General features: G+C 62.0%; 9 protein-coding genes across 14 annotated transcripts in view; 6 read left to right on the top strand and 3 right to left on the bottom strand.

Moving 5' to 3' along the window:
* Positions 1 to 2,040, top strand: part of BRPF1 (bromodomain and PHD finger containing 1) — a 12,245-nt gene extending 10,205 nt beyond the window's left edge. For 4 of the 5 annotated variants that reach the window (XM_054387297.1, XM_054387294.1, XM_054387296.1 and 1 more), the window contains exons 8-13: positions 45 to 332; positions 440 to 587; positions 1,077 to 1,213; positions 1,288 to 1,406; positions 1,609 to 1,763; positions 1,857 to 2,040. In XM_054387297.1, coding sequence (XP_054243272.1) covers positions 45 to 332; positions 440 to 587; positions 1,077 to 1,213; positions 1,288 to 1,406; positions 1,609 to 1,763; positions 1,857 to 2,040 — 1,031 coding nt within the window. The remainder of the gene's footprint in view (positions 1 to 44; positions 333 to 439; positions 588 to 1,076; positions 1,214 to 1,287; positions 1,407 to 1,608; positions 1,764 to 1,856) is intronic. The other variant, XM_054387298.1, reaches the window with a different exon arrangement.
* Positions 2,041 to 2,829: 789 nt separating this feature from the next.
* OGG1 (8-oxoguanine DNA glycosylase) lies at positions 2,830 to 4,511 on the top strand. Its single transcript, XM_054387624.1, has 7 exons — positions 2,830 to 2,939; positions 3,025 to 3,287; positions 3,362 to 3,541; positions 3,621 to 3,799; positions 3,873 to 4,014; positions 4,108 to 4,157; positions 4,245 to 4,511. The coding sequence occupies exons 1-7, from the start codon at positions 2,830 to 2,832 to the stop codon at positions 4,341 to 4,343; spliced, it is 1,023 nt and encodes a 340-aa protein (XP_054243599.1). The 3' UTR covers positions 4,344 to 4,511.
* A 324-nt stretch (positions 4,512 to 4,835) lies between these two features.
* Positions 4,836 to 7,531, bottom strand: CAMK1 (calcium/calmodulin dependent protein kinase I). Its single transcript, XM_054387623.1, has 11 exons — positions 7,446 to 7,531; positions 6,769 to 6,900; positions 6,471 to 6,545; positions 6,242 to 6,380; positions 6,016 to 6,142; positions 5,844 to 5,919; positions 5,638 to 5,750; positions 5,453 to 5,531; positions 5,285 to 5,372; positions 5,050 to 5,176; positions 4,836 to 4,971 (listed from the first exon to the last, which is right to left on the bottom strand). Exons 1-11 carry the CDS (start codon positions 7,529 to 7,531, stop codon positions 4,916 to 4,918), a joined length of 1,098 nt encoding a protein of 365 aa, XP_054243598.1. The 3' UTR covers positions 4,836 to 4,915.
* A 1,152-nt stretch (positions 7,532 to 8,683) lies between these two features.
* On the bottom strand, positions 8,684 to 10,958 carry TADA3 (transcriptional adaptor 3). Its single transcript, XM_054387387.1, has 8 exons — positions 10,752 to 10,958; positions 10,367 to 10,617; positions 10,095 to 10,200; positions 9,784 to 9,925; positions 9,532 to 9,635; positions 9,299 to 9,408; positions 8,994 to 9,179; positions 8,684 to 8,903 (listed from the first exon to the last, which is right to left on the bottom strand). The coding sequence occupies exons 1-8, from the start codon at positions 10,956 to 10,958 to the stop codon at positions 8,711 to 8,713; spliced, it is 1,299 nt and encodes a 432-aa protein (XP_054243362.1). The 3' UTR covers positions 8,684 to 8,710.
* A 753-nt stretch (positions 10,959 to 11,711) lies between these two features.
* On the top strand, positions 11,712 to 13,900 carry ARPC4 (actin related protein 2/3 complex subunit 4). Of its 2 annotated transcripts, XM_054387677.1 has the most exons (6): positions 11,712 to 11,726; positions 11,935 to 12,053; positions 12,895 to 13,006; positions 13,087 to 13,182; positions 13,321 to 13,491; positions 13,813 to 13,900. In XM_054387677.1, the coding sequence occupies exons 1-6, from the start codon at positions 11,724 to 11,726 to the stop codon at positions 13,816 to 13,818; spliced, it is 507 nt and encodes a 168-aa protein (XP_054243652.1). In that variant the 5' UTR covers positions 11,712 to 11,723; the 3' UTR covers positions 13,819 to 13,900. The 2 variants fall into 2 exon arrangements, with proteins under 2 accessions (XP_054243652.1, XP_054243653.1); XM_054387678.1 differs by lacking the exons at positions 11,712 to 11,726; positions 11,935 to 12,053 and adding an exon at positions 12,311 to 12,329.
* Positions 13,901 to 14,706: 806 nt separating this feature from the next.
* On the top strand, positions 14,707 to 17,994 carry TTLL3 (tubulin tyrosine ligase like 3). Its single transcript, XM_054387602.1, has 13 exons — positions 14,707 to 14,746; positions 14,824 to 14,927; positions 15,059 to 15,148; positions 15,185 to 15,385; positions 15,535 to 15,663; positions 15,747 to 15,861; positions 15,953 to 16,063; positions 16,162 to 16,330; positions 16,411 to 16,559; positions 16,631 to 16,877; positions 16,957 to 17,395; positions 17,476 to 17,651; positions 17,895 to 17,994. Exons 1-13 carry the CDS (start codon positions 14,707 to 14,709, stop codon positions 17,992 to 17,994), a joined length of 2,070 nt encoding a protein of 689 aa, XP_054243577.1.
* A 550-nt stretch (positions 17,995 to 18,544) lies between these two features.
* RPUSD3 (RNA pseudouridine synthase D3) lies at positions 18,545 to 20,414 on the bottom strand. The gene is made up of 9 exons (XM_054387601.1): positions 20,083 to 20,414; positions 19,872 to 19,939; positions 19,749 to 19,793; positions 19,574 to 19,670; positions 19,381 to 19,488; positions 19,222 to 19,306; positions 19,024 to 19,150; positions 18,806 to 18,945; positions 18,545 to 18,724 (listed from the first exon to the last, which is right to left on the bottom strand). Exons 1-9 carry the CDS (start codon positions 20,412 to 20,414, stop codon positions 18,545 to 18,547), a joined length of 1,182 nt encoding a protein of 393 aa, XP_054243576.1.
* Positions 20,415 to 20,681: 267 nt separating this feature from the next.
* Positions 20,682 to 21,497, top strand: JAGN1 (jagunal homolog 1). The gene is made up of 2 exons (XM_054387517.1): positions 20,682 to 20,770; positions 20,884 to 21,497. The coding sequence occupies exons 1-2, from the start codon at positions 20,682 to 20,684 to the stop codon at positions 21,344 to 21,346; spliced, it is 552 nt and encodes a 183-aa protein (XP_054243492.1). The 3' UTR covers positions 21,347 to 21,497.
* On the top strand, positions 21,465 to 25,704 carry IL17RE (interleukin 17 receptor E). Its single transcript, XM_054387600.1, has 17 exons — positions 21,465 to 21,511; positions 21,569 to 21,904; positions 22,177 to 22,290; positions 22,394 to 22,638; positions 22,724 to 22,830; positions 22,908 to 23,031; positions 23,110 to 23,249; positions 23,337 to 23,405; positions 23,514 to 23,580; positions 23,663 to 23,850; positions 24,019 to 24,066; positions 24,155 to 24,200; positions 24,323 to 24,471; positions 24,543 to 24,611; positions 24,691 to 24,742; positions 24,812 to 24,913; positions 25,097 to 25,704. The coding sequence occupies exons 1-17, from the start codon at positions 21,465 to 21,467 to the stop codon at positions 25,702 to 25,704; spliced, it is 2,511 nt and encodes an 836-aa protein (XP_054243575.1).
* Positions 25,705 to 25,749: the final 45 nt, after the last annotated feature.

Raw genomic sequence — 25,749 nt, 5'->3', positions numbered from 1 at the left:
GTGTAGTCCCACAGTCTGCAGCTGACAGCTTCTCCCTCTTGCAGGTCTGGGTCCTAATTCTTCTTCCACACCAGCACATGAAGTTGGCAGGAGGACCTCAGTACTCTTCTCCAAGAAGAACCCTAAAACTGCAGGCCCTCCAAAACGTCCAGGACGCCCCCCAAAGAATCGTGACAGCCAGATCACTCCAGGGCACGGGAACGGCCCCATCGGCCCCCCCCAGCTCCCAATCATGGGGTCCTCCCAGCGGCAGCGGAAGCGAGGGCGAAGCCCACGCCCCAGCTCCAGCTCAGACAGTGACAGTGATAAGTCCAATGAAGATGCTCCCATGGGTGGGTGCAGCAGCTGCCCTTGTGCAGCTGGGTGGCTGCAGTCCTGCCAGCAGCACTTGCTGTGGTCCTGCATGGTAATAACGCTCTCCTGGTGGGCTGTTTTGCAGACCTGCCAGCTAACGGTTTCAGCAGCGGTAACCAGCCGGTGAAGAAGAGCTTCCTGGTGTACCGGAATGACTGCAACCTTCCCCGGAGCAGTTCTGACTCGGAGTCCAGCAGCAGCAGCAGCAGCAGTGCCGCCTCAGACCGTACCAGGTACTGGCCCCAGCAAAGCTCTGACTGTGCTGTTGCTGCCCAGGGTGGCAGCAGATGGCTCTAAAAGAGCCTCTTTGGTGGTACTCTGGTACCCACCCCAGCTGCTATTGGATAAGCCCCAGAAAACATCAGGTTTTGTGCTTTTAATGTAAAACCCCAAGGTGGAGTGTGCAGCAAAGGGCTCAGAGGGGGAGTGAACCAGGGAACTTCCTCCTAGCACAGCTGCTGCTCTACACTGGACCTCCCAGCAGGTTCTTGCCTATGCCTCTAGTTCAGATCTGTGCCTGTCTTCTGGGTCCTTCTAGGTAAAACTGGTTGAGAGTCTAGCCATTGCCCCAACAGAAGCACCATCCCACCATTCTTCTTGGTACCTCTACCAAACTTTTCTTGGTGCTGAGTCTGGCAGTTGGAGCTCACAAGCCCTGGTGTGTCCCCCTCTCAAAAGCTTTACTTGGCTCTTGCTGCTAGCTTTGCTCCCTCTCCCCACAGCACAACGCCCTCAAAGCAGGGCAGAGGGAAACCCTCCTTCTCCCGAGTGAACTTTCCAGAGGACAGCAGTGAGGACACCTCAGGGACAGAGAATGAGTCCTACTCCGTGGGCACAGGCCGAGGCGTGGGGCATGGGAGTAAGTACAGCAGCCCTGTGGTGATGCAGCTGCATGGCAGGGAACACAGCTGACTTCCCTCTACTCTGGCACAGTGGTGCGCAAGGGCATGGGGCGTGGTGCAGGGTGGCTGTCTGAGGATGAGGATTCCTCCCTGGATGCCCTGGACCTGGTGTGGGCTAAGTGCCGGGGATACCCCTCCTACCCAGCACTGGTGAGTACTGTCACCCGCTGTCAGGGCCTCAACATCCATGTCCCCTGCTGTACCTGCATGCTCCCACCTGCTCTTGAGGCCTTCAAAATCTGTGTCCCACTCTGGCTGCACACTCCTGCCTGCTGTTGGGGTCTCTGAAATCCCAGAGAGCAGTGCTTGGTGTCCCCATTTCCCTCTCATCCCTCCCCTGCTCTCCGGGCAGATCATTGATCCCAAGATGCCGCGGGAAGGCATGTTCCACCACGGTGTTCCTATCCCCGTGCCCCCCCTGGAGGTGCTGAAGCTGGGGGAGCAGATGACTCAGGAAGCACGTGAGCACCTCTACCTTGTCCTCTTCTTCGACAACAAGCGCACTTGGTAAGGCCGGGGCACCCTGCAGGGGCTTTGGGTGGGAGGGTGTCTGGGAGACGATTGTCACCCTCAAACGAGGCGGCCCCCTGCTTCCCGCAGGCAGTGGCTGCCGCGGACGAAGCTGGTGCCGTTGGGAGTGAACCAGGACCTGGACAAGGAGAAGATGCTGGAGGGACGCAAGTCCAACATCCGCAAGTCGGTGCAGATCGCCTACCACCGTGCCATGCAGCACCGCAACAAAGTGCAGGGCGAACAGAGCAGCGACTCCAGCGAGAGTGACTGAGTCCCGGACCCCCGGCCCTGCCCCTGCCACCGGCTGCTCCCCTGCTCACCGCTCGCCGCCACCTCCATTCCCCGCCGTATCTCAGGGCAAACGGGGTTGGGGAACCCCCGTGCAGCTGGTCTGCACCCACCGGGGGACACAGAGGGGGCCGGGAAGGGGGGCGGCCTCCGTCGTCCCCGCTTCGCTCTCGCACTCCTCGTGCCCGCTCCCCCGCCCGCGGCTCCCCGGGATGGTGTCCTGGCGGCCCCCCGTGCTGCCCCCAGGCCGGCTCTGCCGGCCCCGCGCTCGGACGTTGTTTGTATTTATTTTGAAGGAAGAAAAAAAAAATCTATTGATTCTTAGGAAATAGACCTCCGCTGCGGAGCCGTGGGCGGGGAGCGGGAGCGGGGCTCGGACGCGCTTCCGGCGCCGGGCGGGCTGCAGGCGGAAGTTGGGCAGAGCGGCGGCGGGAGGGTGCCGTGCCTGCAGGGCGCTCTGCCTGCTCGGGGAGACTCTATGGTGGGCAGCGGCGGGGCGGCCGTGCGGGGTCGGGCCCGGATAAAGGACTGGCTGGGTTGAGGAGGGGCTGGGAGCCCAGGCTGGGGCTGCGGATCAGGGGAACTGTGGGGTGGCCATAGGCAGCCCGGGTGCAGGTAGGCGTAAGGGCTTGTAGCACAGCTCTGGAGGCAGAGGTGAACTTTGGGTTGGCGGTAGGCTCGGGTAGCCGGGGCAGGGGTGCAGGCAGTACGTGAGCCCACCGCATCCACGGGGCAGGGGGAAGCAGCCGGCCCAGCCGCTCCCCCCGCCACCATGAAGCTGCGGGAAACGCCTTCGGCCTGCCCATCGTTGTGGCGCTCCCTACCTTGCCCGCCGGCCGAGCTGCGGCTGGACCTAGTGCTGTCGTCCGGGCAGACATTCCGGTGAGCCAGCACAGGGCGCCAGGTCCCCCCCTCCAGCCCAGCCTGGCGGGATCAAGCCAAGCCCTGACGTCCCCACGTGCGGTAGGTGGTGGGAGAGCAGCCCGGGGGCCTGGACGGGTGTGCTTGGGGAGCACGTCTGGACGTTGAGGCAGGACCGGGACCGCCTCTGGTACACGGTGTACGGCAAGGAGGAGAAGGGGCATCCTGGCGAGGCAGCAATGCTGAATGCTGCCGAGATGGAGCAGATCCTCCGCGACTACTTCCAGCTGGACGTGGGGCTGCCGGCCCTGTACCGCGCCTGGGGTGCGGCCGACCCCCTTTTCTGCAAGGTGGCCAAAGACTTCCCAGGTGAGGTGCCACTGGGCCACGGGGTCATGCCATGGCACCTGTCAGGCATGAGCCTCACTGCATCCTGCTGGCAGGCGTGCGAGTGCTGCGGCAGGATCCCATCGAGTGCCTCCTCTCCTTCATCTGTACCTCCAACAACCACATTCCCCGCATCACTGCTATGATCGAACGCTTCTGCCAGGCCTTTGGCCGCCACCTCTGCTACCTTGATGACCGGGCAGTCCATGCCTTCCCCTCCCTCTCAGCACTCACAGGTCTGCCCTCCCCCTGTCACTGCCAGCTCACCATGGGCTTGCTTGTGCCCACCCATGTGCCCTTGCTGTCTCCCTGCAGGTGCCGACACTGAGAAACGGCTGCGGGCACTTGGCTTTGGCTACCGGGCCAAGTTCGTCAGCAGGACTGCACGAGCTGTAGCCGAGGGACTCGGTGCTGAGGGGCTGCGTGCGCTGCGTGCTGTGCCCTATGCTGAGGCCAGGAGGGTGCTGTGTACCCTGCCGGGTGTGGGTGCAAAAGTGGGTGCTGGGTCGAGGTGGATAGGGGGAGTGGGAACCAGCAGCAGGGCCTGACAGTGCTGCCTCGTGGCAGGTTGCTGACTGTGTCTGCCTGATGGCTCTGGACAAGGCGGAGGCGGTGCCGGTGGACACCCATGTTTGGCGCATCGCACGGCAGCACTATGGTGCTGTGCTGGGTGGCAGGAGCTTGACCCCCCGGGCCCACCAGGAGATTGGTGAGGGTAGGGCTAGGCCCTGGCATGGGACCCTGCACCCCCCACCGGAAGGTGCTAGTGCCCCCAGTCCTTCTGCTTATCCTCTCTCTATAGGTGACTTCTTTCGGGGGCTGTGGGGCCCCCGTGCTGGCTGGGCACAGGCAGTGAGTACTCCTCTCCTGGACACCTTGGGGCCCAGCTCTAGCTATCCAGTCTGGATGTGCCAACCCGATCATCTCTTCCTGTGCCAGGTCCTCTTTTGTGCCGACCTCCGCAAGGATCAGGAGCTAGCCAGCAGCCGGGATTGGGGAAAACAAGGCCAGGACAGCCATGGGGATGGGACCCGCTAAGGACATTTCAGGAGAGCCAGAGCCCTTCTGACTGGGAATTGCTGTACCTGCTCCAAGTCTGGGAAGCACAAAGGTGTGGGCAGCTTCCTGTTCCTTGCTCACTCTGTGTTTGAGGGAGATGCTGCCCTGGGCAGTTACACTGAGGAGGCCAGGACTGTGTCCAGCTGGCCCCAGGGCAGAGTCGAGCCCAGCAGCGTTGGCCTCTTGCCTTTATTACAAGCAATAAAATAGAAATATCTATTTGGAAAATTCTCCTTGAACATGCTGTGGAGAGGTGGGTGTGGGTCAGTGCTGTGCCAGGGCAGGCATGGAGGGCAGGAAGGAAGCCCAGGCCATAACCCTGAGCTGGGTGAGGGTTCCTGGGGGCTGCCCTTGTCCCAGTGTAGAGCTCTGCTGGTGGGGGACAGTCATACATGCCCGGGAAGTGCAGGGCAGGGAGCCCCTGCACCATCCCCTCTGCTCCAGCAGTGCAGGGGCTGCACCGGGCTGCACCCCATGCTGTGCCCACAGCAGGGCTGGGACCCCTGGCCCCTTCCCCAGCACTCCCAAGCTGTGGCCATGTGGGGCTGTGCTCAGTCTGGTGAGAGGCGCTGCACTCTACTTGTGGGGGAGCGTCTGCAGTCCGACCCTGGGGGGAGAAGCCAGATGAGAGCCTGACAGCAGCCCCAGAAGGTAGGAGATGGGGAGAGGTGGGGTCAGGGCTTACCGTTGCTGGTGCCCCCCACCAGCCTCTCACAGGGGCTGGTGGGAGTTGTCTGCCCAGGGCCCTCCTGGCTGGTTCCCAGCTGCAGCTTCCGCATGTGTCTCACCACCGCCGTGGCATTGAAGGCTTGCTGCCAACCCGACAGAGTCCCTCACCTGGCACAAGGTGCCCAGGGAGGCCCCCCTGCACCACCCTGACATCTCTGGCACCCCACAGTCTCCCAGCACCCCATTCTCACCTTCCATTTGCTCTTTGCAAAGTTCTTTTTGATCTGCTCACTCACTGATTGGTGGATGTTCTTGTCCAGAGCCGTGTCCCCAGCAATCCTGGGGCAAGAGAGGGGTCAGCAGGGCCTCCCTTACCCCACAACTGCCAGGAGGTGAGCAAGAGCAAGAACCCCCCTTACCAGGGATGCTGCAGGGCTTGCTCACAGGTGAAGCGCTTGCTGGGGTCCTTCTCCATCAGGTGCTGGATGAAGTCCTTGGCTGGGACAGGGTGCAGACATGCCGTGAGCACTTCCACCCACCCACTGCCCCACAGCTACTGTGATACTGCACCAGCATTCCAACCACCTCAGTGGTCCCAGCTCACCTGAGTCCGAGATGTCATCCCAGTAGGGTGAGTCAAACTCATACTCAGCCCGCAGGATCTGCTCAAAGAGCTTGGCATCGTTCTCGTCATAGAAAGGGGGGTAACCACAGAGCCTGGAGGTTGGCAGGGAGGGGGATGCTGGCCCTAGGCAGCCCCAGGGGCCAGACCCTGTGGAGGAGAGGGGGCTGGGAGAGGAAGGTACATACAGGATGTAGGCGATGACCCCAATGGACCAGCAATCCACTGCCTTGCTGTAGGGCTTCTGTGCCAGCACTTCTGGGGCTGGGGGCCAACAGCAGGTGTGAGAGGGGAATCCAGTGCAAGAAGAGGACCCCAATCCAGCACCCAGGCCCATGGTAGCCCATGGCAGATGCTCACCCACGTAGCCAGGGGTGCCGCAGGCTGTGGACATGACGCTGCCACAGCCCTCAATCTTTGACAACCCAAAGTCACTGATCATGATCTTGGAGTCCTCGTCCAGGCTGTAATAGAGCAGGTTCTCGGGCTGCGAGGAGCACAGGGTCAGGGAAGGGCGATATGGGGTGTGCCCTCCCCATCACAGCAACAGGAGGTTGCTGGTGTCTCTGTGTGTCCTACTGCTCACCTTCAGGTCACGGTGGACGATCCCCATGTCATGCAGGTACTTGACAGCATCGAGGATCTGCCGGATCAGGGTGCTGGCATCCCGCTCGGTGTAAAAGCCTTTCTCCACGATGCGGTCAAAGAGCTCCCCCCCTGACACCCTGCATGGATGGGCAGCACCGTTCAGCATGGCCGCTCCCAAGATCCCCAGACCCTTCTAGATTCCCCCCCCAACCCCCAGCATCACTAACAGCTGCATGATGAGGTAGAGGTGGGTGCTGCTCTCGTAAATGTCATCCAAGGCCACAATGTTGGGGTGCTTGATTCTGCAGGGAGGAAGCACAGGGAATAAGGAGCGCTCCTGGCCCCCAGTCCCCATCAGACAGGGCACAGCCAGACTCAGCCCCTTGGAGCATCACATGCTGCTGGCTGTTTTGGGGGCTGCTAATAACACCCAGCAATGCTGGGAGGGCAAAGTGGTGCTGGAGAGAAGGGCACAGAGCAGGACACTCCCCTCATCCCCATCCAAGGTGCTGGGACAGCCCCTACTTGTGTAGGACAGCGATCTCGTTCTCAATGCTGGTCTCCTTCCCCTCCAGCGCCGCCTTGGCAATGCATTTGATGGCCACCAATTTCCGTGTTGCTTTCTCCTCTGCCAGGACCACCTCAGAGAAGGCCCCCCTTGGGGATCAGGAAAGATAAGGGGTAAGCAGGCAGGAGGGACCAGCAGCCCGAGCCAACACTGGCATGCCACTGTTGCCATGGCAACGGGCAGAAAGTCCAGCTATTTATAGGAAAGAAACAAGCAGGCCAGACAGACATGGGCCCTGCCAGGGATAGAGTGTGCCCAGCATCCCCTGGTGTAGCTGCACCATCCCCTTATCAAGCAGGATGAGGCCATGACACTGTCAGCAACCAGGGTTAAATTGTACTAGGCATGGGTGAGTATCAGCAGCCCAGTGGCACCCAGGATCAACAGGGCCACTGGTGCCCAGCTGAGCCATCATGGGCGCCCAGGTGGGGCAGGTGGCAGGCAGCGTGCTGGCATCCACCGGGCCCTAAGTCCTGCTGTAATTAACCTGATAATCCTGCCTAGGAGCTTTATGGAGCATTGGGCATCTCTCTGTCAGCCAGAGTGGACCCACCATCGGCCACCACGAGTGGATTGTCACCCGTGTCATGTACCAACCCCCCTCACCGCCCCCCCCCCAAACTCTGGAACTCACGTGCCCAGGACCTCTCGGAAGTCGTAGATGCGACGAATGTCCTCGGTCCTCTTCTTCCAGCTGGGTCCATCCTGCCCCAGTGGCATGGTGCCTCGGGGTGGGTGGGGGAGCACCCACTCCCACCTGTGACACGAGAGGGGACGAGGGGAAACACGCTGTAGGGCCCCTCCCGTTGCCCACCCACCTCGCGCCCGTATGGGCGAGTGCGGGGCGAGTGGGCAACGGGACGGGCAAAGGAACACGCGTATGTACAGGGCTGGGCAGCCCTGGGAGGGGCTCCACGCGTGGGTTACCCCCGCCCCGCCCTGCCCCGCCCTTACCGGCTGCGGCCCCGGCCCCGCGCGGAGCAGCGGCGACTCCTCCCGGCGCGCCAGGCGGCCTTGACGTCATGGGGAGGGGCGGGGCCACGCCGAGCAGCGGCCAATGAGAAATAGGTTGGGGACGGGGCGGGGGGCAGGAAACACGCGTGACCGCAGGAACACGCGAGGTAGGGGAAGAGGACATGCGGGGAGCAGTGAGAGGGGAGGGGCATAAGGGTCTGTGAGCCACAACTGGGGCCCCCGGGGGTGCTAATGGCATCCTTGGGTAGACACGAGTGGGTGTCTTGGGGACACGAGTGGAAGCTGCGAGGGCACAAGTAGGTCCCTCGGGTAGGCAGGAGTAGCTGCCTTGGGGGACACAAGCAGGGCACACCCAGCCCTGCCCCTCCCCACAAAGGATCCATGCAGCTCACCCTCTACCCCAGCCTGGGCTCAGCAGTAGCAGGACCCCCACATAAACACCCACCCCACCCCCACAGCGTCCCCAGGCAAACCACACCGTTGTTTGCACTCTGTCTTTATTGCCCACGACCCCACTGCTGTGTTCCCCGCTCCAAGCCCTGCCTCCCTTTTTCCCCTCCCTCCCTCCCCACACTGTGAGAGCTGGGATTGCGCCCTGGGGCCATGGGGAGGGGCAGGGGATCGTGGGAGCTGCACAGCAGCAGCCACCAAATCCACCCCCTGTGCAGCAGCCAGGCTGATGTCACTCTCCTAGAATAACTAGGGGAAGTAGGAAAAGAAGCCTCTGGCCACAGAATGGGAAAGCCGTTCCCAGGAGGGACCCTTGCACTTCTGCAGGGTCCCCAGCCTTCTGCAGAGAAAAGACAGCAGCCAAGACCTGTCACCCAGGACTGGACCCTCCACCCCATTCCCCACCAGCACCCTGTGAGTGATAGAGGTACAGCCACCACCCCCCACTGTCCACAGCAGAGACAGGGATCTCTGCTAACCATCCAGCAGCTTAAGGATGCTCTCCCGCTCCTTTAGGGTCTTCCAGGCCTGGTCTTTCTCTTTCTTGGTGGGCGTGCGCTTCTTCTGCCGGGCAGCCATGATCTTGCGGAAGGCATCCATCACCTCGTTGTCAGCCATGCGGACACGCTGCCGCAGCTCCTGCCGGTGCAGCTCCTCTTTGGCCAGCCTGGGGGGGAACACAGGATGGGGGGATACACAAGCATGTCAGTCCCCACGGGGCAGCCTCCTGTCTGTGTGCATTCCTGCTTGTTCTCACCGTAGCAGTTCATGCTTCTTGGCACGGTTGTGTGCACTGAGGGCCTTCAGCTCAGCCTGCCTCTTGCGAAGCTCAGCCAGCACCTCGTCCTCCGAGTCCTCAGCTGGCCGGTCCTCCGACTCCAGCAAGCCCTGAGCCACCAGCTCCTCCTTGATCCGCCCCTCCAATGACTTGGTGTGAGGAACACTGCCAGGGTGGTAAGCAGCTACTGCTTACTGCACGCCCTTTACTCCCTGCCAAACACGAGGGCAGGGAGGCCACTGGTGCAAGCAGCACCGAGCCCTGGGCCCACCTCAGCTGCTCACCTGAAGGGTTTGTTCTGGCTGCGGGGAGATGTGCCAGCACCATCAGCTCCCGAGTCCTTGCCAGCAATCTCAGGGATAGGGGAGTCCTCAACAGGGGAGATGATGTTCTCCTAAGCATGAGAGTGCAAGAGAAGGGTTACTGCATTGGGTCATGGTGGCACTGCTCCCCTAAGCCAGGCTGTGGCACTGCCCACGGAGCCAGGCCATGGCACAGCCCCACGGAGCTGCTTCACCTCGACAAGGGCCTGCAGGAGACGCTGCGTTAGGGGCCCAAAGGGACAGCCATCCTCTGGCTGCTCATGCTGGGCTTCTGACTTCTTCAGCAGGGCATCAACATCTATAAGAAAGCAGGATGGGGAACAGAACCCCAGACACATAGAAGTGAGCAACAAGGCAGGGAAGCTGCTACTCTGGAGGAACAGGACCAGGGCTGGGGTGCAGGTGCTCATAGCCCCTTTGTTCAGAGAGGTAGGGGACAGGGGCACCTTTGGTGTCCAGCTCAGTCAGTGGCCCCAGGACACCTTTCTTTTTGTCAGCAGCGGCTGCTGCCCGGGCTCCATCCTTCTGCTCCTCCAGCAGGTCCTCCTGGGCCCAGCGCTGGGAATAATGCTTCCCCAGGGGCGGGATCTGCAAGAGCAGGTCTCAATACAACTTCCAGAGCCCCCTCCCTTGCCTCCCACCCAGCACCACAGCATCACCCCAGGCAGGAATGATCCCTGTGAGGCATGAGGTGGGAAGGGGAGAGAGAGTTGACGACATACAAGGGAGGTACTTGGTGGGCTTGGGATTTGTTCACCTTGTAATGCTCAGCCTCATCCTCTGGTGGCTTGAGCAGCTCCTCCAGGACTCTGACCTCCTCGTTGGTGAGATCAGCACAATATGGCTCCACTGATGCCCAGAACCTGTGAGGATGGAAATGAACTGTGGGAGAGCTGCACGGAAACACAACCCACAGGAGCTGGTATCTCCCACCCCCTCCCCAACCCCTGCCAGGGTATCTCTTCCCTTGTGCTTGGTGCTGCAATGAGGGAGACAGGTGATCCCCAACACCCCCCAACAGCCACACACCTGTTGGGAGCATCATTTTTGGGAATGCGGGGCACATCAATGGGATCATCTTGGAACTCATATTCCTGGATCTTGGGCTGCAGGTTCTTGGACTTGGGCCGTCCAGGGCCGGGCCCAGTCCCATGGCCCCCTTTGCCCTCTAGCTTCTGCTTCTTGGGTTTCCCATGTTTGACAGAGGTGCTCACATCGTGCTCCTTGCTCAGCTTCAGGAACCGCCGATCACCCTTCTTGTCTTGCCAGTCCGTCAGGATCTGGAAGAGAGCAATGCCCCGCTGGGTCCTGCACCCAGAGCTGGGCAGACAGACAGGAGGCAGCCCCTTCGGCGGGAAGGAGTGGGACAGGGAACCACCATATGAAAAGCCAACACATAGCTGCGGCCCCGCACCTGGGTCTCGGCCTCCAGGACACGGAGGCGGCGGCTGGCAGAGGAGAGCAGTGTCTCCAGCTCCAGCTGCAGTGTGTCCAGCTCCTCGATGCCGATGCCGTCGTCCTCGGAGCGGGCCAGCACGGCTGTGTAACGGGGACACACCTTCACGTGGTCCACCGATTTGAAGTCGTGAAACTGCAGCGGGCAGTCCTTCAGCTCGCTCATGGCGGCGGGGACCGGGAACTGGGGTCTATGGGGGAACCGAAGTGCGCGTGGGGTATTATGGGGAAACCGGGGGTCTATAGGGGAACCGAGGCCAGGGGAAGCTGAGAGAAAAGGGAGCAGAGCAGCAGGCTACGGGGAGCTGGGGGACATGGGGATGCTGAAGGGAACCCGGGGCGGGGCGAGGAATCTCCGAGGACCTGAGGGGAACAAGGCAGGGGGGAGGCACCGGAGCTCTGAGGGGAGCTGGAAGTGGGGGAGAGGGTCACCGGGAAGGCCCGAAGAGCGGCGCGGCCGCAGGGTAGGGAGCTGGGAGGAGGTGGGTATGTAGAAGTCGGGCACGCCGTGGGCCCGGGCCGGGCCTAGGCCGTTCGCCCCTTCCGGCCCCTATAGGCGGAGGGCGCCCCGCCCCGCTCTCCTCCTATTGGCCCAGCCGCCCCTGGCACCCGCCGTTCATTGGTTCGGCCCGCTCTCCATCTCCCTTCCCTAATATGGAAGGGCTGACAAGCGCGTACCAAGCTTGGCGGGACGCGGGGGGTTGGCTGTGCGGAATCCCGCCGCCGCGGGCCGCTGCCACCGCAGCCGCTCCTCAGCGTCTCCGTGTTCCCTCCCTGTGACCCGGCGCGGCCGCTCCGCCGCTATCCGGGCTCTGAACGCGGGGTGGGAATCTCCCGCGTTCCCCCCTCCCACCTCAGTGGGAGTTCCCGAGCATCCTGGAAGAGGGGACTGGCCACTTCCGCCTACCGGGACCGGATCACAGCCGCCACCATGGTAGGGTGGGGGGCACCGGGCAGGGTCGGGTCGGGGGGGGCAGTGGGTGAGGATGAAGGGCTTGGGTGCGAGGGGGCTGGGGGCCGCGGCGGCGGCGGGGTGAGCGGAGCCTGAGGCTGTGAATCGAGGGGCAGGGTGGAGGGTGGGGGCTGGTCCCGGTCCAGGGGCTGGTCCCGATCCAGGGGCTGATGCCGTCGTGTCCCTGCAGACCGCCACGCTGCGCCCGTACCTGAACGCGGTGCGCGCCACGCTGCAGGCTGCGCTGTGCCTGGAGAACTTCTCCTCGCAGGTGGTGGAGCGGCACAATAAACCTGAGGTGGAGGTCAGGTAAGAGAGTTGGGGGGCTGCGGACACTCAGGAGGCCCTGCTCTGTCCGGGCTGCCGGCCCTTGGCAGTACGTTGGCTGATTCCTGCCGCTATTGTCGGTCCCTACCGGTTCTCTAGGCAGCGCGGGGGCAGGGGGGCAGGCCTCCACACCCACCGGCTACTGCCTTAGTCACAGAGCTGGTGTCGGCTGGAATACGAGGAGCTACAGAGAGGAGGAGGACCTCAGTGGGGACCGAGGGTGGATCTCCTGTGAAGAATATTCTTCTGTGAGGACAGGTTGAGAGAGTTGGGTTTGTTCAACCTGGAGAAGAGAAGCTTCTGAGAATACCCAGTAGCATCCTTCCAGTGCTTAAAGGGGGGCCTATCAGAAGGATGAGGACAGTCTTTTTAGCAGGGCCTGCTGCAACAGGACAAGGAGTGATGGTTTAAAAATAAAAGAGGGAAGATTCAGACTAGGTAGAAATAATACATTTTTTTGTACTGAAGGTGGTGAAACACTGGCATGGGTTGCCTAGAGAGGTGGTAGATGCCCCATCCCTGGAAATATTCAAGGTCAGGTTGGATGGGGCTCTGAGCAATCTGATGTAGTCATAGATATCCCTGCTCACTGCAGAGGGGTTGGACTAGATGACCTTTAAAGATCCCTTTCAACCCAAAATATTCTATGATTTGCCTTGGAGATGGACAGCTCCAGGAGGCAGAGAACATCCTGTGGCAGCATGAAGCAAAACCTTTGCATCGCTGTGATCTCAGCAGCTCCCTACTTGTGCACTCTCTATCCTATTTTCTGGCTGGTAGATGCTTCCCTTCTGAGTCAGCCCTGCCCTTTCTCTGCTCACAGGAGCAGCAAAGAGCTGCTGTTGCAGCCAGTGATCATCAGCAGGAACGAGAAGGAGAAGGTCCTCATTGAGGGCTCCATTAACTCCGTGCGTGTCAGCATTGCAGTGAAGCAGGTAAGGTCAGGGGTGTGAGCAGCAAGCTGGCAGCTCATGCCTGGTGCAGGGGAAATCTCACTTCCCTTTCGTTTCCCCAGGCTGATGAGATCGAGAAGATTTTATGCCACAAATTCATGCGCTTCATGATGATGAGGGCTGAGAACTTCTTTATCCTGCGCAGGAAGCCTGTGGAGGTGAGCTGGTGGAGAGGGGCAGAGCAGCTTCAGACTCTGTTCTTGGCAATGGAAGGGTCTCCAGTGCAGAACTGGGATGCAAGATCATGTGTTTGGTGGTGTGGGTGCTCATCCTCAAGGAACTTCTTTCTTCCCCAGGGCTACGACATCAGCTTCTTGATCACAAATTTCCACACGGAGCAGATGTACAAACACAAGCTGGTGGACTTTGTCATCCACTTCATGGAGGAGATTGATAAGGAGATCAGTGAGATGAAGCTCTCTGTCAATGCCAGGGCCCGTATCGTGGCAGAGGAATTCCTCAAGAATGTGAGGCTCTGAACTGAGAGGAGAGGGGTCCCTTATTTCAGGAGCAGGCTGTAGGGCTCAAAGCCAGCATGGCCTTCATGTCCAGAACCCCCCTGTGCTATCTGTAGGGATGGTGGTGGTGGTCCACTCAAGGTACCTCTTGCGGATGTGGGTGGGGAGGATGCTCTCAGGGGTGAGCAGCAGTCATGGGAGATGTAGTCCTTTCAGTGTGTGTGCTGTGATAGGCTGCCCCGTGACTGGGTGAAATGATGGGAGAAGCTAAACTATGGATTTTCATGAGTGGCAGGAACTAACAGCTATGTGTCTTCTATCACTTTGCAGTTTTAGGCCGTGGTGCAGGACCCCGTGGCTCCCTGATGCTTGTGCCTGCCGGGCACCGTGCCTGTGCTTGGTGCCTCTGCAGCTGGGAGGCCAGGCCAGGCCTCAGTGCCCAGCGCCGGGCCGGGAGCAGCATCTGCTTGCGGCAGAGTGGCCCCGGTCGCTGCTGCTGCTGCTGTCTCGTCTCGTTTTTTAAACGGTCTCGTTTGCTGTAACTGCCGTCTCTGCCTCCTCCCTCCCGCCGCGCCTGCGGCGCCTGCGGCACCGGGGGTGGGCGGGGCCTGCCGGGAGGGGGCGGGGGCGGGCGTCATGGCAACGGCAAACAGCAGGGATGGCCCCAACGGTGCGGGCAGGCCCGGGAGCAGAGAGGGATTTAGAGGTGTATAGAAGGGCTTGAAAGGGGAGTGGTGGGCACCAAAGAGGTTCGGGGTGTCAGTGGGTCATGAAAGGGTGTGCAGGGTGAGAGGCTGTGGGGTTTGGTTGGGGGGTTGTAGGCACGGGGTGCTGCATGCCTGGCACTGGGGATCTGGTGTCTGTCCTCACTTAAGGACAGTGGAGACAGCATGGTGGCCAGGCGTGGAGCTCTGCTTTCACAGTGGTGCCAGGCTTTGGAGGCTGTTTCCTGCACTTCTCCATCTCAGTCTTCAGTGAGGTGAGGAGACAGGGCCTCTGCTTGGCACCTGGAGTGGCAGAGCACCCCTGCAGCCACTTTTGCCCTCAGACTGCTGTGGGAAGGTGCTACAGGGAGAGCAGCACTGTGGGCGCACAGATTCCTGGCTGGATTTGGGACACTGCTGCTGGGGACGTCCTGCTGTCCCTCAGCCTGCCGTGCTGGAAATGGACACAGCAGGGGACACACAGAGCACTGGCATGAAGCTTGGCGGGTCAGTGAACACTATGCCAGGGCCCCCAGGCTCGCTCAGGCAGAGGCAGGCAGGTAGGCAGGCACCTTACCCCTCCCTGCCCACTCTGGGGACATGGGGCCAGCAATCTCAGCTTAGGTTGTTCTTGCAGGGCAGGCAGCACCTGCCACCGCTGGCCACCATGGTGACCACCATCCCTTGCTTGACTCTGAGCAGCTCAGGAGGGCCAAGCTGCATGTGAAGAGGGCCATCAAGGTGAGGGGCCCAATTTCACACATGCCCAACAAGCCATGGCACCCCCATTTACTGCATTCATGGTTCAGGGGTGAGAGTTGAGATGGAGGGACCAGGGCTAGGTCAGGCTGAGCTCTCTGGTCCTTCCCTAGGAGAAGAAGATCTTCACCGTGCAGGGCCCCTACCCTGTCATCCGCAGACTACTATGGGCCCGGGGTTGGGTGGAGAGGAAGCTCCACAGGGTGAGCAGCCAGCCCCAGCAGCAGCGTGGCATGCAGAAGAAGCAACTGCAGGACGAAGGAGGTGATGGTGCTAAGCAGTGGGAGGCAGCGTCAGCCCTACATCCAAGATCAGCGTGCTGTGGAGGACAGCCTTCTCTGGGAACTCCAGAGACCCTGTGTGCACCGTGGCCACCTCAGGAAGAAGAAGTGGAGCAAAAGCAATGTATTGAGGACCTTGATGGCAACCATGACCTCATGGTTAGCTGAAACGGCCAGAACTCAGCCCTGTCACAGACCCCAGCACCCTTCACCCAAGACTCCCAGATGCAGGGAACAGCCTGAGTCAGGGGGTGAGCATAGGATGTAGGGCGTCTATACCTTACTACTTTCCCCCCTCTCCCTTCCAGTCTCACCTAGTGCAGGACCAGGTGCCATACTTCATCTGGACCAACCACTGCAGCGCCATCAACTGGCAGTTGTTGCGGCAGGACCAGGTGGTGAACCACTACACCCGGGTAGACACTTTTGCCACCAAGGTGGGACCCTGGAGACCCCTGGCTGGGAGGGAAAACAATGGGTTGCAGGGGTCCCGCAGGGTCTGCCACCTTTTTCTAAACAGGAAGGGCTGTGCCGAAACCTGCGAAACCTGCCCTGGTTTGCCCAAGCTGACCCTGACACCTTCTTTCCTCGGTGCTACCGGCTGGGGGATGCAGATGAGCGGCAAGCCTTCATTGGTGAGCTTGGGGTTGGCAACCCCACTGTGCTCCAAGTACTCTTCTGTGTCCTGCTTGGGACCAGGCAGGGATGATGCCCTCTCCTTTGCAGAGGATTTCCACTTAACAGCAGCTCGCAGCCTGCTCAAAATGGCCCTGGAGAGGGCTGGGGACACACTGCAAGGGCCAGAGCAGCAGCCCCTGAAATCCAGCAAGCAGCTAGGTGAGGGTGTGGAGCTGAGCTTGGTGGGAGCAATGGGGATCACAAGGATGCAAACCAGGTGCCCACGAGTCAGATTCCTCACTCTATGCCTCCCACAGCAAGGCCAGCATCATCCCTGCCACCCCAGCTGCTGGAGATGGCCCTACAGATCTGTAGGCAGCACCTGGCCATCCTGAGGCACCAGGACATCGATGGAGACCTCACATTCCCCTGCATGATGGGCACCAACTGGGACCACTTCATGCAAGACTACTACCGTGTGGCACAGTGAGTGCCAAGCAGGATAGAGGGGGGAAACCCACAGCAGGGCCAGTGCTGAGCACTCCCCATCCCATATCTCCCTGCAGTGAGAGGGCTGGGCTGGCACCGAGTGGGGTGCAGACAGAGCAGTGCCAGACCCTGCTGCAGTGCCTGGCAGAGCAGCTGCCCCAGCTTGGCATGGAAGGTGATCACAATGTCTGGATCCTCAAGCCTGGGGCCAAATCCCGTGGCAGGGGTAAGGCCGGCGGACAATGGGGGTGCAGGTTCCTTGCTGAGGAGGGGTCCCACCATCACTGTGTCCCCCAGGTATAGTCTGCACAGACCGCCTGGAGGAGGTGCTGCGGCTGGCAGGGGGCTGCACAGCACCTTTGGCACAGGCGAGCAAGTGGGTGGTGCAAAAGTACATAGAGCGGCCGCTGCTCATCTTTGGCACCAAGTTTGACGTCCGGCAGTGGTTCCTGGTGACCGACTGGAACCCACTGACTGTCTGGTTCTACCGAGAGAGCTACCTGCGCTTCTGCTCCCGGCCCTTCTCCCTGCACTGCCTGGAACCGTGAGTGCCCCCCACCCCAGCATCCCCCACCCCAGCACCCTGGCACCCCACTGACCTGCCCCTGCTCTCCCTGACTCAGTTCTGGGCACCTCTGCAACGTCTCCATCCAGAAGCGGTTCAGGCCAGCACAGGGCCAGCAGCACCCACAGCTCCCCCCTGACCTGATCTGGTCCTGCCACCAGTTCCAGTCATATCTGGCACAGGTGGGGCGGGCAGGTGCCTGGCATGAAGTGATGGTGCCTGGCATGAAGGCAGCAGTGGTGGGTGCCCTGCGCAGCGCCCAGCACCTGGTGGGGTCCCGCAAGAGCAGCTTTGAGCTTTATGGGGCTGACTTTCTCTTTGGGGAGGATTGCCAGCCCTGGCTGCTGGAGATTAATACCAGCCCCACCATGGCCCCCTCCTCGGCGGTGACCAGCCGGCTGTGTGCCAGAGTGCAGCAGGACATGCTGCGCGTGGTCATCGACCGCAAGAACGACCCTGCCTGCCCCATCGGCGCCTTTGAGCTCATCTACAAGGAGGTGGGCTGTGGGGGGCTGGAGCTGCAGGGCAAACACCAGCTAGGCACCCTAACCCCCACTGAATCCATGTTTCTCTGTAGGCAGCTGTGCCCATGCCCCTGTCTGTGGGGCTGAAGCTGATAGTGGAAGGCCGCTCTCTCAGGAAGCGCCAGCCGGCTCATCACCGACCCCAGGGCAAGCTCCCCACCGTCCTCCTGCCCCCTGTGCACTCCAGCCCCTCGGGCAGAGCTGTCCACAGCCCCCAGCTAGGACCAATGCAGGAGAAACCAGCTCCTCTGGGACGATACAACTGCCACTGCCTCCCCAATTCTGCCACCCCAGCACCACCGCAGAGCCTGAGCTGCTGTGCTGAGTGCCACAGGGTGCTGCAGCAGCTAAGTGCTCCTCCTGACAGCTCTGCCCCAGCTTACTGTCTGTCCTCTGGCCAGGGTGCCTGTTCCACCACCCCCAAAAGCTCCCAGAAGCCCCAGAGGCCAGCTGTGTCATCCTCTCCTGCCAGGGTGCTGTGCCTACATGGGCTGGCACTCAGCACCTGGATCCCAGGGCAGCTGAGCCCCATCGTGGGAAGGACCCAGATGGCAGTTCCCAGGCGTATATAGAAGACAACAGAGGACATCATCCTATCTCAGCTGGGCTAAAATGGAGACATCCCGCTACCCCTCACCCCAGCCAGCCCCCATGGTTGGGTGGGGGCACCCACCAGAAGGGCTGCAAAACACATCTGTGTCAGGGAGCCTGGCTCTGTCCCTCTGTGCGTAGGAGGGTTGTGAGCACAGTGGGGGCTGCACATAGGATGTGGCTGTGGGTAGGAACTGAGGCCACTGTGGTAGTTCCTCTTCTGGGGGCAGAGAGTGGGCAGGAAAAGATGCCTCTGCTCCTGCCTGCAAGTGCTTGCACCTGGCAGACAGAGCCATGGTGGTGGTGACACCACCACATCCCAGCACTGAGAACCAGGTCAGGCAGGGAGACAATAGCAGGGCTCTCTGCACTATCTCTACTGGAGGAGTCGGTCCCAGCAATACCATGAGGACAGGGAGAACCTGTTTCACATGTGCCAAGAAAAGAAACTGGCACTAAGCCACCCCAGTGGCAGGTGGGGATTTAATGGGGTGGCAGAGGGGAGGGGGTTGGTGGGTCCCTCCATGGGTGCTAAGGCTCCTTATACCCAGGCAGCCCCAGGCAGTGCAGGGTGTGCAAGAAGTGGGGCGGGGGGGTGGCATGGAGTGGGCCCTGGGGCAGCACCAGCTGCTGCAGGTGAAGGTGGACTGGGAGATGACGGAGCTGATGTGGGGAGAGCCCAAGCCTGCCCAGCAGCTCCTCATCCAGCACCTGCAATAGAAGGGGAAATCTCAGTAGGGTCCACAGGGCCCATGCTGAGCCCCACTTAGCATCCACCCTATCACCATGTACCTGTGTGCGGGCTGGGGAGGCCTCAGGTGGCAGAAGGAAGGGCACCCCCAGCACCCTGCCCACACGGGATGAGTACTGATGGTCACCCAGGGCCGGACAAAGCAGCAGTGTCAGGTGCACCAGGAGCTGCTCTGGGAAGGCTAGAGAGAAATGGGTTGAGGAGTGGAATTCTGCTGGTGAGGGGCAGAGGATGAGGAGGTATTTGGGAGGGCACTCACCTGTCTTGGGCTGGAGCTGGAGGAGGGCACAGCCCCCCGCAGCACCCAGCACTCGGTAGTATGTCAGGGTGCTCTTCACCTCCTTCCTGGCCAGGCTGCGAGGCCCTGGGACTGGCACTGGCACCACCTGCAGCAGAACTGCCCTCAGCTTCCCCGGGTTCACCTTGCTGCACCCCCAGCACCATGGCACCCACTTACCATGGCAGTGTCACCTTGCTGCTGCCAGCGCAGTCCAGTGCGGATCTTACCCTCTGCCTCTGCTGGGACTCCCACAGTGACAGCACTGTAGGGAGAGGGAGTGATGAGGGGATAGGTGATGCCCCCCCAGGCTGATACGGTGGGGTGCCAGGGACTCACTGGTACGTGGCAGGGTGCTGGCCTCTCTGGCGAGCATTAGAGAAGAACTGCTGGAGCTGCTCAGTGACACGGTGGCAGCTGGATAGGAGGACAAGGCCAGAACACTCCCTGTGGGATGCAATAGCTCTGAGTCCTGGGGAGCTGGGGGCCGGGTAGCCTTTGATTCCTCTCCCCAAGGACATCCCAACCATACCTGGTGGGGGCCTTCACCACGTGGAGCTCGGCAGTGAGGCCCAGGCGTCGCCTGAGTGATGGCAGCAGCATCGACAGGCTTAACTCCCCAGAAAGCCCTGGGGAGAGATGGGGTCAACAGCCACTAACCTCCCACTTTCCCGGGTCAAAACACCACAGCCCCATCCCACACTCACCCAGGATGGGCAGACCGGGAGGCTTGTTCAGCGCCAGCAGAGCTCCTGGTGAGGAGAAGCCTGATTAGGATGTGCCCCTTCCTGCTGCCCGCCCTCCCCAGTGCCCCCTGCCTCCTCCAGTACCTTCCCGGTGTACCACGGAGGCCTCCAGCAGCCTCAGCGTCTCTTCGGAGCTCAGCGGCCGCCCCCACCTGCAAGGGATGCAGTGCGTGGGGCAGCCCTCTCCTGGCAGTGGGTTCCTCCCCAGCCGCAGACCCTGTGTGTCCTCAGAGCCCAACGTGTGTCCTCAAATCTGACCCCACACCCACCGACCTGCCCTCCCACCTGTACCCACAGCCACTGTGCACTCATCTGCGCACCCCCACGCTTGCCCTCGCACGCCCCGCACTCGCCCACCTCCTCCGTCCTCAGGCACATGCAGCCCCACGCCTGTTCCCCCCATAACCGCTCTGCCCCCAGCCATGCGCCCCCCGAGCCCGCCTGCTCCTCTATGACCTGGTGCCGCGCGCCCCGCGGGTCCCGCGCGCCATCACGCGCGCAGCTGTGCAGCTGGCCGCCATGGCGGCACTGCACCTGCGCGAGGAGCGCCCCGACAAGGCCATAGAGACCAGCCTCCGGGCGTGCAGAGCGGCCGCACGGGCAGTTACAGCCGGCGGCCGCGGCCATAGATGGGCGGAAGTGGGGATAGAGCGTCCCGTTGGCAGGTTGGGTGCGCCGCTCCGGGTCGGCGGGTTGCTGGGGGTGTCAGCTGTGGGGGCGCCCGGTGGTGTCGGGAGGAGGCAGGGCGAGGGTAAAGGGGCCCTGGGGCTGTCGCTGTGGGAGGGAGGCCCGGGAAGACAATTATAGCTCTCAGCTGCGGGGCTGGGGCTGCCCCAGAGGAGCTACCGGAGGGCCCCGCTCACTCTTCAGGCCGCGCCTTTCTAGGATAGCACGATGGCCTCCCGCGGGGGTCCCCGTGCCACCGGCACAGATGGCAGCGACTTCCAGCACCGAGAGCGGGTGGCCTCGCACTACCAGATGAGGTGGGTGTCCCGCCACTGCGAGAACCTGGCAGCCTCCCCTGGGACTCTGGGGAGGGGGGTACGGGGCCAAGTCCCTTCTTGGAAGCACTGATGGCTCTGCACTCTCTCCCCAGTGTGACCCTCAAGTCGGAGATAAAGAAGCTGATCTATACCCACGTGTGTATCTGGCTGCTGCTTATGGCCCAGATGTGCGTGGGGCACCTCAAGCTGCTGCCCCACGACCAGGTGGCCATGCCCTACCAGTGGGAATACCCCTACCTGCTCAGCATCCTGCCCTCCCTCCTGGGCCTTCTCTCCTTTCCCCGTAACAACATCAGCTACCTGGTGCTCTCCATGATTAGCACTGGCCTCTTCTCCATGGCTCCCCTCATCTACGGGGCTATGGAGATGTTCCCCATGGCACAGCAGCTCTACCGTCACGGCAAAGCTTACCGCTTCATCTTTGGCTTCTCAGCCGTCTCTGTCATGTATCTGGTGGTGGTGGTGGCTGCCCAGGTGCATGGCTGGCAGCTCTACTACAGCAAGAAGCTGCTGGACTCCTGGTTCACCAGTACACAGGAGAAGAAGAAGAAATGAGAGAGGAATGGATGGGCTCTGTAACTGCTGGAGCTCCACAGTTAAGCCCGGTAGGGTGGGTATGGTGCAGCTCCGGCAGGTGGGGGGATCGCCGGGGACCAACTCGGGTGTCTGAGCCATGTCACGGGTCCAGGCTCGCACGCAGAGAAGAAACCCCAGGGATGAGTAGGCTCCTCGGAGTGCGGTGCCCCCTTCTATGCGTGTTGCTCTATGGAAATAAAGTTACTTCCGCGCTCCCACGCGTGTCCGCGCCGCAGGAAGCACCGCCTGCCAGCGGGAAGGGGGAGGGGGCCCGTGGGGCTACACGTGCCAGCGGAGGAATGTGGCGGGGCCGGCCCGGGGCGTGGCGGGGCGCGACGGCAACTCGGCCATGAAGCGCACGATGGTGCTCGGTGCTACGCTGCTGCTGCTGCTCGGGAGCGGGACGGCCGTCACCCGCCTTCGGGTCTCCGCCAATTTCGTGAGCCCTAGTGGGGAGGGGCGGCGGACATCGGGTGGGGGGCGGGTGACGCCGCGCTCACCCTCGTTTACTTTGCTTGCAGGAGTGCTGGGCCACCGGTGAGTAGCTGCGGGACCGAGATCGGAGCAGGACTTGCGAGTCCGGGGCTCCTCTCTTGACACTTGCAGAGCCTTGCAGGGTGCAGCGGCGGGATGGCTGGGCTCGCCCTTCCCGCGGATACCGGAACCTGAAGGGGTTCCCGATCTTTGAGGCTCCTGGGGTTACCGCTTCTCGGGACTCCTCCCTTGCGAAGATTCCTGGTCCCCGGGGCTGTCCCCGCCCGGGCTTAGAGAGTGAAGTGCTCCCCCCTCCAAATAGTCCTGGTCCCCAGGACTGCCGGTGTAGGAGGCTCCCAGCGTGCAGATCTCCCCGCTTCTGGGGACTCCCAGTCCCCTTATGAAGAGGCTCCGTACATGCAGCGAGCTTCCCGTGCCCGGGACTTTCGGTCCCTTCCAGGGATTCCCTCCTTCCAAGGGCTTCCTGTACCTGGGACTCTCAGTGTACAGAACTCCCAGTCCCAATGGGCTTCTCCTTCCGAGGGTTTCTAGGGCTCCCGGTCCCCGGGGCTTCCTGTTCAAGGACGGTCGGCGGGACCTCCGGCGCACGGCCGCCCCGCTCTTTTCTCTCTCCACTCCAGCCGACAGGACGCTGAGCCGCCCTCGCTGCCGCCGCCCGGCTCGGCCCGGGCCCCCGCTGGCGCCGCCCGCTCTGTCGCTGAGCCGGGCCCGGCTGTGCCTGCCCGCGCAACCCTGCCAGTCTTGTGTGCGGGTGCGTCTGGCCCTCCCCGCAGCAGGTACGGGCAGGGGCAGCGGGACCTGTGTGGGCAGGGGAGATTCGGCCTCCCACCCGTGTCAGCACCCCACGCTGGTTTCTCGCAGAGCTCGGTGGTGTCCGTGGGCTGCAGCTCAACTTCCTGGAGCTGGGCTCCAACCGCGCCAGCTGGCTGCAGGTGTGGCGGCAGCACCAGGCGCCAGGCAGCAAGCCAGTGAGTTCTGGGTGCAACGTGGGGCTGGGTGCTGGAGCCGTGGGCGCCCCGTCCTGATGACCCTCTGCTCCCCACAGTGGCAGGTGCAATTCGACTGTTTCCCGGCCGAGAGCGGGCAGCAGGTCCTCATCTCCCTCCACACCATCCCTGACAGAGGCTTGGCCATCAGTCGCAGCCACCTGGTTGCTGCTGAGCTGCCCGGTGAGGCTGGGAGGGACCCCCGGGGGATGTTCCAGGGGAACACTAGCACCGGCTGACTGCCCCACACCTGCTCCATAGGGCCAGCCTTCACCCACACTTGGGTCCCTGAGTTGCATGCCATCAAGGTATGGGTGCCTGAAGGCCCTGCCGTGATGGTGCGGCTGTGCCACCAGCTGGCTCTGGAGTGTGAGGAGCTGCCCCAGCCCTTTCACCGACAGGTAACAGCTCTGACCCTGCCTCTGCCACCCCCATTCTGGGCTGAGAATGGGGGTTCCTGCCAGCTGAAGCTGCCTCTTTGCCCACAGGAGCTCGTACCTGGGGGCCACCATGTCTCACTGCAATATGAGTTCCTGGTGCCCTGCTTGTGCATTGAGGTGTGTCACCCACCCCTGCAGCTGCTTGGGCCTTTCTCTGTGCCCATCTCTGCCCCTGCAAGGGGGGCAGGCACATCCTGCCTTGACCACCCTACTCTGCTACCCCAGGCCTCCTACCCACACCATGACAGCCCACGCAGCAAGCGATGCCCCTTCCGTGACCAGCCGGCTGCTTGTGAGTGCCTGTGTGAATGAGAATCAGGTCTCTGGGGTCCTCTCAGCTGTCCCACTCAGCCCACTGGTGCTATGCTCTGCAGATAGCCTCGAGCTGTGGTCCTCAGTGCACTTCCATGACTACAGTACCAGCAGCAAGGATCAGATGGCAATGGTGCTGAGTACCAGCTGCCCCCTGCACCCCCGGGCCACCCTGTGCTGGAGAGAGACGGCAGCTGAAGTCTCACCTTGCCATGACATCCCCAACTCCACAGCCAGCGAGGAAGAGCAGGTGAAGGGTCCCAGTCTTGAGGTGCCATGGGGCAGCAGCCTGAAGGGACCATACATCTGACTGGAGCACCCACCAGACCACAGGGTCCCCTGAGGGCAGCAAGTAGGCACTGGGGTGCCTATGGGCTATGCAGGCTGGGGATGGTCACATGCTCTCTGGTGGTTCCAGGCATACACACTGGATGAGGTGGATGTGCACCCACAGCTTTGCTTTCGGGTAAGCTCCTGTGGGCAACAGGGACCAGGGGGCAGCGGCAGGCTATGGTGGCTGACCCAGACCCTCTGCTGATCCCTGTTCCCCTCAGTTCTCCTATGGGAACAGTAGCCATGTGGAGTGTCCCCACCGGACAGGTGAGCCCCATGAGCAGGGGGCACCCCTGGGCTGCACACAGCCCTGCATTGGGGTCCCTAGCACCCCTCACCCCCTTGGGCATCCTCCATATCCCCCACCTTCCTCTCTCTGATGGTCACAGAGACTGCCTGGAATGTCTCAGTGAGCATCCGGGGCCGGCAGCTACACCTGCGCCTCACCTCCAGTATCCCTGCAGCCTTCAGTGCAGCCCTATGCCAGCACCAGGGTGGGCAGTGCCAGCCGGAAGCACCCTTCTACACTGTCACAGGGGTGAGCAGCATTGGGCCGAGGGGGGTACATGGGGCATTGACCTGTACTGATCATGCCATTGCGCTTTGCAGACAGAAGGCTCTGCCCCAGGGGAGCTGGCATTGCTGCTGCCAGTACAGGTCCTGGGCAGCTGCGTGTTGGTAAGCTGACCCCTACACTGCTACCCACACCATGGGGGAAACCCTAACCTGCCCCCCCCTCACATAGCCCCTTCCCCAGGTGTGGCGCTCAGATGTGCGCTTTGCTCGGAAGCAGCTGCTCTGTCCGGATGGTGAGTGGGGGTCTTTGGGGATGTGGCAGGGGTGGGCAGACTCCCCCTCATTCACTACCCCTCTCCCAGTCTCCCACAGGCACTTTGGACTGCTGGGGCTGGGACTAGCCGTGGGGCTGGTGATGATCGTGCTGTTTCTCAACTGCTGTAGCACCTGGAGACCTACTGATGGTGAGAGGCACTCTGAGGGCCTGTGGGACAGGGGAGGCACTGTCCACAGTGGCTATGGGGCTTCCAGGTTGCAGAGAGTCCTGGGCAGTATGGTGGATGCCCCTAGCAGTTGCTGGAGTGTCCCCAGGGGATGCCAATGGCACTTGGAGCAGTGCTGTCACCACTGTCCCCTCTGTCCTGCAGGTGCCCTGGGTGGGCGCCCTGTACTGTTGCTGTACTCACCGGACTCAGAGGAGCACCGGGGGCTGGTGTGCAACCTGGCTGAGCAGCTGCGTGCGGGGCTGGGCTGTGATGTGCACCTTGACCTATGGGAAGCAGGCAGTGTGGGGCGAGTGGGTGCTCTGCCCTGGCTTTATGCCCAGCGGGGCCATGTGGGCCGCCAGCGTGGCACTGTCCTTCTCATCTGGAGCCAGGGCAGCACTCAGCTCTTCCACCAGTGGCAGGTTGGGGTGGTCAGCAGGATCCCTGGGGATGCCCATGATGTTTTTGGGGCAGCCATGGCCTGCCTGCATGGGGAGCTGAGTGCAGTGAGCCGTGGCAGCGGCTGGGTGCTGGCCTATTTCAGCCAGCTTTGCAGCCGCCATGATGTCCCCAGGCTCCTCCGACCCCTGCCCACCTATCGTCTGCCCCGGCAGCTACCCAGGCTGCTGGGTGCTCTGCGGGGCAGCCCCCCAGCCCTGCGCCGCTGCCGACGAGGCAGGGGTGGGGGACTCCCACATCAGCTGCTAGAGGCAGGGGCCAAGGAGGGCAGGCCCCCACCCCAGCCCCCAGAGGTGGCCGCTGGCACCTGAGTGCCCACACTGAGGCTGAACTGGGCATTGCTGTGGGGCTGGGCA

The sequence above is a fragment of the Indicator indicator genome, chromosome 15, assembly GCF_027791375.1.
Source record: "Indicator indicator isolate 239-I01 chromosome 15, UM_Iind_1.1, whole genome shotgun sequence".
Classification (NCBI taxonomy): domain Eukaryota; kingdom Metazoa; phylum Chordata; class Aves; order Piciformes; family Indicatoridae; genus Indicator; species Indicator indicator.
The sequence above is the reverse complement of the archived record's forward strand: the minus strand, read 5'-3'. Positions and strand labels throughout refer to the sequence as shown.